The sequence below is a fragment of the Diabrotica undecimpunctata genome, chromosome 2, assembly GCF_040954645.1.
Source record: "Diabrotica undecimpunctata isolate CICGRU chromosome 2, icDiaUnde3, whole genome shotgun sequence".
In the NCBI taxonomy this organism is placed as follows: Eukaryota; Metazoa; Arthropoda; class Insecta; order Coleoptera; family Chrysomelidae; genus Diabrotica; species Diabrotica undecimpunctata.
Window position 1 is genome coordinate 105,204,376 of NC_092804.1, and position 9,993 is coordinate 105,214,368.

Sequence of the window (9,993 nt, forward strand, 5' to 3'; positions counted from 1 at the left end):
CGTATACGAATAAAATTGCTCTGATCTCGTTGTTACTTCGAAATACAGTACCTACTGTGAAAAAGAAACGGGTACACTACTATATTTTACAAACAAAATCGTTTATCACAAGCGTGTCTAAATTCATCGAATTCTCAACTAATACTGAACATAAGACATAATAACCCATCTATAAACATTGTTCTGAAGCTATTTTCTTGTGGTATTTTAAATTAATTACTATTTAAATGGGAATAAGCCAAAATTAAAGGTTAAAATACGTTTATTGGCGTTTCAATTTCCACTTCGGAAATCGTTCTTAAAATACAAACATTAGTAAAATTTTACTAATGTTTGTATTTTGAGAACGATTTCCGAAGTGGAAATTGAAACGTCAATAAACGTATTTTAGCCTTTAATTGTGGCTTATTCCCATTTAAATAGTAATTAGTCCATCTATAAACATAACCATAGGAACAATATTATAACAGAAACTTTACAGGCACTTGCCTAAATTCTTGTAAAGTATCTACGTGTGAAATCCCAAATAACTGAAGTCCGAAAGCCGCCAGCCGCTTTGAATTAAAAAGTATTCCCGAAACTGCTTTATGACTGTACCTGCAAAAGGGCGGCAGTTCATACAATAAAATTAGAAAATTAGAACAAACAATAATAAATACCATCGATGCCAGCTACAAAGAAGAAAAAACAACAATACAAAACTGCAAAAATTAATTTTCAGGGATATTAATGAAGAACTAAAAAACCTGATAAGATAAAAAAAATAGAAAAATAAGAAAGGCCTACCGAAAAAGAAATCAAGAGGGTAAAAGGATTGCAAACTATCTAAATAGGGAAGTGAAAAGGCAATTGGAAAATAATAGAAACGAAAGTTGGGACAACTATATCCAGGAGCTAAACCTAAATAAATCTACGTTATGGTAACTATTAAAAGTATTACGTAAAGACAAAAAACCAATCCCACGGGGAAAATAAAATTTTATACACCGAGGAAAAAAAAGCGCAACTTCTGAAAGACGTAATAGGAAGGTCATACAGAAACAACGAACATCTCTATGAAGACATGGATTTTACAGAAAAAGTAGAGAGAACTGCTTCAAATCTAAAAAGGAAAAGAGGCAAAATAGGTTTAACACATACCTCACCTTAAGAGATCTAACAATTAATAAAAATAACTAACGCAAAGAAAGCACTAGGATCGGATAATATCACAAACAGAGCACTTAAGAATCTGCCGGCGAAAGCAATGGTACATATAACAAGCATAATAAACAGCATGCTATTAGAAATGCTTTACGCTATAAGCTCTCTCACACCTACTCACGCCTCTCCAACAACCCGCACTGACTTCTTAGCATCTATTAACTCGATAAAAAATATGTTCACCAGACATATAAGTGTTCAAACCATCCATTACCCAATCAACCTACTGGCCTCCCAAAGAGTTTTTCTGACAATCATCTATTTATCTTCCCATGTAGGTAATCCAAGCAATGAAAGAGCAGATGCCGCAGCCATATCAGCACTATCATCAACCAGTGATCCTAAAAGTATTTAAATATATATATATATATATATATATATATATATATATATATATATATATATATCTAAAACTTCTAAAACTTTACTTTAAACGTTTACCAGTCAACTACTTGAAAACTCATTGAAATAGGCTGCCTTCAAAATTGTAAGAAATCCAACCAAATATTGGTACCTACATTAAAACCCCCGAAAATGTGCAGAAAATCAAACGTAGTACTTAGAAGGTTAAAAATTGGGCATACTAGACCAACACATGGATACCTAATGGCTTCTGAAACCCCCCCTATGTGCCAGTATTGCAAATGTCAGCTGTCAGTAAAGCATGTCCTCTTGGATTGTCCAAAATACCAACATGAACGACGACTTTATGGACTCAAGAGTAACCTGAATGAATCATCAAATTCACTATCTAATGTCCTCCTCCTTATTGTTTGAGCCTTTTCGTAAAACAAATATAATCCTTTGCCATTTGAAGGGTCTCAAGAAAGATAGATCAGAGTCTATTTTTGGTCGAAATTAAGTTATGAGTGCCATATTTAAGCTTTTTGCGGAACGATTCTAAGCAAGGTTTCGTTTGTACAATAAAAATCACCGTACAGAAGATAAGAATGTAAAAGTATATAAGCTAACTAAGAGTAACAATAAGGTTATTATTACCTTACTGTAATAGCTAATAACGATCAGGTTCCGAAAATGCTTAAACTAAACGTATATTTTCGTTTTCTACGGATAGAATATCAGTTTTGTTATCGCTAACGTGAAGTACTGTTGTTTCGCGGTTTTAATTATATTGCTTTTTATTAAATTCATAATATCAACTAATTGTAATGATAGTAATAGATATAAGGCAAATAATAAGCCACGTGGAGTTATAAAGCTGAGAAAAACCGGCAAAATGTAATGAAAAAATTGCGTGCCACCACTTACGAGGTCTGAGAAAACTGCTATTCGCTAAAAATGTTTTCGAGTCATTTTAACAAAAAAAGAAACTACAATGTTCAGAACAAAGATTTAACAGGCATTATTATAGTTGCACTTGTTGGTAGACAGCGAATCCGAAACCCTGTAGCCGAAGCAAGTTTTGATTAATCTTCCTATACTTCTAGAGTTTGGATAAATGTGAGTAGCTCGTTACAAGATACTGTTGTTTAATAAAAAGTATATTTGTCTTTATATGGCATTACTAATCGGCGTGTTAAAACTATAAAAAAAAATCGGCTTGAATTTTGCCATGCTAAAGAAGATGGCTCATAAGAATAGGTAGAACAAATTGACCGATGACAAAAGACACAGGACAAAAACGGTAATGAGCTTTATACTATCTCTGAAAAGAAGATTTATTATTATTTTTATTATTCTTTTCGTAATACCATTAAAATGTATTTACATGAAGAACTCAATGTGGCCAAACTTTATCAAATATATGATTCACACAATAGCAATACAATTTGGTCATTACATTTTGTCAGATATCTGAGAGTAATTTTAATATATTATTTAGTTACCCACGTGAAAATACATGTAGCTCTTGTGACACTTTTAAAGCTAACATTGCAATCATCATCATTATTCTGGCTTTATAGCCCTGCGTGAGACCTAGCGTCCTCAAAAATTTCTTTTCAGTCGTCCCAATCCATCGCCTTTCACCGCTACATACGTATTTTCATATTTCTCATGTCTTCATTGATGTTATCAAGGAACCTTGTTCTAGGTCTTTCTCTTCTTCTCTGACCAATGTGTCAATCAAGGAGTGCTTTTCTAGCTGGGTCATTTTGTTCCATCCGCATTACATGCCCTATCCACCTCAGACGTCCTATCTTAATATGTTTTACATTATCTGGTTTCTTGTATATTGTATAAAGTTTGAAGTTGTATTTTCTTCTCTATACTCAGGAATTGTCATTCACTGCTCCTTACATTCGCCCTAGTATTTTTCGTTCGAAACATCCTGATGTGCTTTCATTACTTTTTGTTAGATTAGAGCTCTCTGAACCCTATTGTGTATTGACTGTGTATTAGTGTTTATAGAGTTTTATTTTTGTAGATCATTGCAATCACTACTGGTTAAATTATTGACTGCACTGATGAAGAAAATAAAAAATGACTGACAATAATACTGAAGACACTAATTCAGAATATGAAGATCCATTTATATAAAGAAAATTAAGAAGTTTTACTCCCTGAAAAAAAAAACATAGAGAAGAATCACAGGAAAGCGAGATAAAGGAAGCCATAATGGTGAATCCCCAAAATATCTAATGTTTACCATCGCCGCCAGCTCAACTTGATATCATTTAATATTCTTGTTCTATATCAAACTCAAAGTCAGTGTTTTATATATGTACGATGAAATTGTTGCAAAAAGGGCGTTAATAATGTTTTTTCGATGTTCACTTTTTTTTGAATATTTTGGACTCAAGCATACCCTATCTAATACTTTTTGTAATTCGTCCTGCGATCAAACCAAAAATTTTACGGTAATTCGCTTTTTTTATTACGTAGTGCACAAGGTTAATTGATTCGACCTAGTTTAAGCAATATTTTCCATTGGTTGACATTCTTACCTAAAATGTGATAAACACATAAGTCTTCTAAATTTTAAATATTATACGGAACTACCGTACGACTGGAGAAATATATTAAACCATAAAAATTTAAATTATTAAACAGTGAAGATAAACTTAAGTTTTAGACATAAATCGAATATTTGTCCCATCTTTATGTGCTAAAATATCCCACGGCAATTAGGCCTACCAGGATCTTAAAAGTTGTAGAAACCTCCCACGTTTTGTTTTACACAAAGATCACTATTTTGACAACTATTTTAAAGGACGAGAAATATTGTATATTGGAGAAAATGCGTGCACAGTCGTAGTAGAGGAAGACCACAAAACGGTGGCTAGACAAAATCAAGCAAAAATGGGGAGAAAAGCAACAAATGGCACAAAGCAGAGAAGAGTACACAACTCATGGGAACACCTTTGTCCAGAAGTGGATGTAAATAGGCTGAAGAAGAAGACAAAGAAGATTTTACAAAATTGAAACCTCTTCGATTAAAGAAACTGTATAATGAACCTCTGCCTATTAAGACTGCTAAGTTGCATAAGTTATCGCACCTAACTCAATTCCTGATAAATCCTGAAGCGCATTCCTTTTATCAAAAATTAATCTCCCACGTCAGTACGAATGAAGCTAGTGATATAGAATATGTATACGATCTTACCCATCGACATTTTAACGCACAAAACGGACCAGACTCTTTGATTACTTCAAGAATTTAAAGTCTTATATCAATACACTGATAATTAAAAATGTTTCATTTTGTTTTCCTGAACCAAATAAACGACTTAAAAGATTGAAACTTGAAAATTCGACACTGATCATTCTTACCAGTTATTTATAAATAAGAAATTTTAACAAAGAAAGAACATGATAATATAAATGCCATTTATAAATAAGGAAAAGTAAAGGGAAAAGATTTTTATAGTCTTTAAAGACACGGATACTAACATAATTAAAAAAGGTACTACCATTTAATTCAGTGATAAAAATGCAAGCAAGTTCTTTGGCAAAAAGTAAAAGAATCCACAATAATTTATAATAATATGTTATTTGTATCGTCTATTAAAATAGTATCGTCTATTAAAATAGTTAAAACACGTATTTACGTAAATATAGCTATTTTATTAAATTAAATCAAACTCGTTCACAATGGTCATAATTAAATCACACCAAATTATTATCTCTCGTTCCGCTGTGTTTATGTGTCATCACCGAACTACTCGTGACCATATAAGGCAATTAGTGACCCAAGCCAATCACCGTATTAGAAGTTGAGTGTGACTTCACAATGTCATAACAGAACTACCAGTATTCCATCTTAAGCTGATTAGGACATTAGGAAGTTAGTGACTTAAGCTGATCAGCGTATTAGGATAATAGTGTGACTGCATTCGACCATCCTGACGTCACGATCGTCCTCGATCGTACAACACCTATTAAAAAAAATAATATGTTCTTTATTATTAAGAATGCCAATTTATAGAAAGGCTCCATCATTCTGCAGAATGACATAGTCTAAATCAATTCGTTTCAGATAGCTACAACTATCCATACAAGCTCATTTTTAAACATTAAAACATATGGCTGTCATTTTTCAGAATGACAATGTGAATAAATTTGTTTCGAATAGCTACGGCTATTCAAACAAACTCATTCAAGACATTAAAATATTTGGGTGTCATTTTGCAGAATGGTGAACTGAATATCCATTCAGAACATTAAAACATTTATTTGTCATTTTTCAGAATGACGAACTGAAAATCCATTCAGAACATTAGAACATTTATTTGTCATTTTTCAGAATGACGAACTGAAAATCCATTCAGAACATTAAAACATTTATTGGTCATTTTTCAGAAAGAAGAACTGAAAATCCATTCAGAACACTATAACATTTATTTGTCATTTTTCAGAATGACGAACTGAAAATCCATTCAGAACATTAGAACATTTATTTGTCATTTTTCAGAATGACGAACTGAAAATCCATTCAGAACATTAAAACATTTATTTGTCATTTTGCAGAATGACGAACTGAACATCCATTCAGAACATTAAAACATTTATTTGTCATTTTGCAGAATGACGAACTGAAAATCCATTCAGAACATTAAAACATTTATTTGTCATTTTGCAGAATGACGAACTGAAAATCCATTCAGAACATTAGAACATTTATTTGTCATTTTTCAGAATGACGAACTGAAAATCCATTCAGAACACTATAACATTTATTTGTCATTTTTCAGAATGACGAACTGAAAATCCATTCAGAACATTAGAACATTTATTTGTCATTTTTCAGAATGACGAACTGAAAATCCATTCATAACATTAAAACATTTATTTGTCATTTTTCAGAATGACGAACTGAAAATCCATTCAGAACATTAAAACATTTATTTGTCATTTTGCAGAATGACGAACTGAAAATCCATTCAGAACATTAGAACATTTATTTGTCACTTTTCAGAATGACGAACTGAAAATCCATTCAGAACATTAGAACATTTATTTGTCATTTTGCAGAATCACGAACTGAAAATCCATTCAGAACATTAGAACATTTATTTGTCATTTTGCAGAATGACGAACTGAAAATCCATTCAGAACATTAAAACATTTATTTGTCATTTTGCAGAATGACGAACTGAAAATCCATTCAGAACATTAGAACATTTATTTGTCATTTTTCAGAATGACTAATAAAATAAATTTGCTTCAAATAGTCAGAACTACTCAAATAAACCCATTCAGATCATTGAAACACTTTGTTGTCATTTTTCAGAATGACAATTAAAATATATTTTTTTTAGTTCCAGCTATTCAAAAAAATTCCTTTTAAACAATAGAATATCTTTATGTCATTCTACAAAATGACTAAACTATCATGTAACTAACCTGAATAATTTTAAGATCTTTGAATCTTAAATCTCTTGATGTTTTCTCCACCAACAACTCCTTCATAAGGACGCCTATTTCTTGATGAATGTACATCTTCTTTTACACGATATCTATCATTTGGTAGAACCTCAATAATCCTGAATGGCCCTCTATACTTTTCTAAAAGCTTCTTACTTTCATTGTTTGCTGGAAAACTTGTAATTTTTGTCAATACCAGGTCACCAACAGCATATTTCACTGGAGAGCATCTTTTTTTATTAAATTCGTTATTCTGTTTGATTCTGTTTTCTTCTAATCGTTTAGCTACATCTTTTCTCAATGACGTTACATCAATAATGTCCATATCATTATCATCTATGTATTTGTCTCCATCAACTCTTAATTTGTACCCGAAAAACACTTCACTGGGAGAAGATTTAGTTATTCGGTGTTTTGTCCCGTTTATTCCTTGTTGAATGTTTTTTAAATTCTTATCCCACATATCGGACTCAAACTTTGCACCCATTGTGGCCATGGTATCCAGTAATGTTTTATTTGCCCTTTCTACTTGGCCGTTGCCTCTTGCCATTCCTACTGCAGTTGCAAACACTCTAATTCCTCTCTCTGCCATATAATTCAAAAATTCTTTTGAAACAAAAGCTGATCCTGCATCTGATATCATTCGTTTGGTGTTACCAAATATTTTAAAAATTTCTTCTAAAGCACGAATAACATGTTTACTTGATGTATCTGGGACAGCTTCAACAAACACAAATTTAGAAAAGGCATCAATCAAAACCAAGACGTATTTATTTTGAGATTTCGTTAACACAAATGGCCCTAAATGATCGGCATGGAGTGTATGAAACGGTCTAGCATATTTTCGAATGGAATGTAGATAGCCAGGCTTTTTTCCTCCCGGTTATTTATGGTATAAACAGGCAAGACAAGCCGAAATGTATTTCTTAATAAATCTCCGCATTCGTGGAAACCAATACCGTTCTTTTATTCTTTCAATTGTTTTTTCCAACGCAAAATGTCCAATATCGTCATGATTCATTTTGACAATTTGCCAACGACAATTTTTAGGCACATACCATCTTCTACCATATTCTGTTATTTTATAAATTTTGTTTCCTCTTAAATCATATTTCTTGAAAGTATCCTTATGATATTCCTGATCTCCCGACAAAAGAATATCTTTAATTTTTTTTTATTTCCGTATCTGTATCCTGTGCTTCTCTTAGATAGTCGTCTTCTTGGATGAGCATCACTTTAATTTCAAGACTTTCCTCTGCTTCAGTTCTTTCAAAGTTCCTACTTAAGGCATCTACATGTTGTAGTTGTACTCCTGATTTATGTTTTATTTCAAAACAAAAATCTTGTAAACACAAAACCCATCTTGCTGTTCTTGGGATTATTGTTTGTTTTACTAATGCATTTTTAACGGAATTGCAGTCTGTTATTACAGTAAAAGATCTTCCTGCTAAATATTATCTATACCTTTCTAAGGTTTTGACAATAGTTAAAAGCTCTAGTTCAAAAGAATGATATTTCTTTTCTTCTTTTGTGGTTTACTTGCTAAAATAGGCAATTGACTTTTCACGACCATCAACAATTTGAGTTATTATGCCTCCAAATCCTTCTCTACTTGCATCCGTGTAAACTATTATGTCATGTTTCGGATTAAATATTGTTAAAATTGGTTCTGAGACTATAACTTTCTTTATTTCTTTATCTAAGTCTTTCTTATATTTAAATGTTAAACTATTATCTATCCTATAATACATAATATTTACATCTTCTGTAAAATTTCTTCCTATTAGAAGGTCATTAACCCAATCTTTATCCATGACATACAACATAATATTTAATTCTACAAAATCGATTTTTATTTTAGCAAATACATAATATTCAACTGATAAAGAATTTCCCAAAAAATCCAGAAAGTTTTACATCTTTAGTTAATGATTTTATTTCTAATTTAAACTTATCTGCCAATTCTTTTGAAATTAGCGAACAATCGCTGCCAAAATCAATGAATGCAGTATGGCTGTGCTCATTTAGGAAAATAATTTTATTAAATTTATTTTCGGAAGAATCAAACTGTATTTGTTTAACAGATTTATTTTTTTCTAAATTTTTGTACGCTTTATTTACTTTTGTCTCTTGACATTCTTTGTTCTTTTTAAAACAGTTTTGTTCAATATGACCTTTAATTTTACAAAACCTGCATATTTGGTTTCTGTGGTGACAATGTTTTTTTAAATGACCCTGAATTCCACAGCATATACAAGGTTTATTCTTCTTAAATTTGTTATTATGTACAAATTTTGATTTAGAAAAAACAATTGGATTTGTTAAATCAGGCAATTTTTCTGGACTTTTGTGATAAAGCTTATTTCTTAAATAAACTGCCAATAAATTGACATCTTTGATTTGAGCAACTTCAATAGCAGATTTAATATGTTCGTCTCCAATAGCACCAATTATTAAACAAATCTTATCTGACTCGGAAAAATTTACTTTAAGTTTATTAATTTTTGCTAAATGTTCAAAATAAAATTTATATAATGAAGAACCCTCTGTTGGTTTATGATGGGCTACGTCCATAAAAAGATCATAAGTATTTCGTGTACTTTGAAAAGTATTTTCTAATACTGATCTCCATTCTGCCCAAGAAAATTGAGACCATGCAACTTCATTTTCAATAAAACTAGCGTACCATGTTTTAGCGGTACCTCTAAGCTTAGAAATCGCTTGAAATATAATGTAGTTATCAGACCAACTATACGTCTTAGCATTGTGCTCTATTATTTCAATCCATCGATCTATTTCTCCAATTAGTGGATCAAATTCAAGAATAAAACTGACGGATTCAATGTTTCTATTCGTACAGTTATAAGATGCAGATGGTGAATTTATTTATGTGGCATTTTCTTTAATTTGGGGCAAAGGCGAAGACGTATAGGTTCTATTTATTTTTGAATATTTAGATCTTTT

The 9,993-nt window shown here is 31.4% G+C and overlaps 1 protein-coding gene across 1 annotated transcript; it reads right to left on the minus strand.

Annotated features, from left to right (window-relative positions):
- Nucleotides 1–1,461: 1,461 nt before the first annotated feature.
- Nucleotides 1,462–9,603, minus strand: LOC140433075 (uncharacterized). The gene is made up of 5 exons (XM_072521135.1): nucleotides 9,457–9,603; nucleotides 9,001–9,081; nucleotides 8,460–8,473; nucleotides 7,060–7,415; nucleotides 1,462–1,544 (listed from the first exon to the last, which is right to left on the minus strand). Exons 1-5 carry the CDS (start codon nucleotides 9,601–9,603, stop codon nucleotides 1,462–1,464), a joined length of 681 nt encoding a protein of 226 aa, XP_072377236.1.
- Between the last annotated feature and the right edge of the window lie 390 nt (nucleotides 9,604–9,993).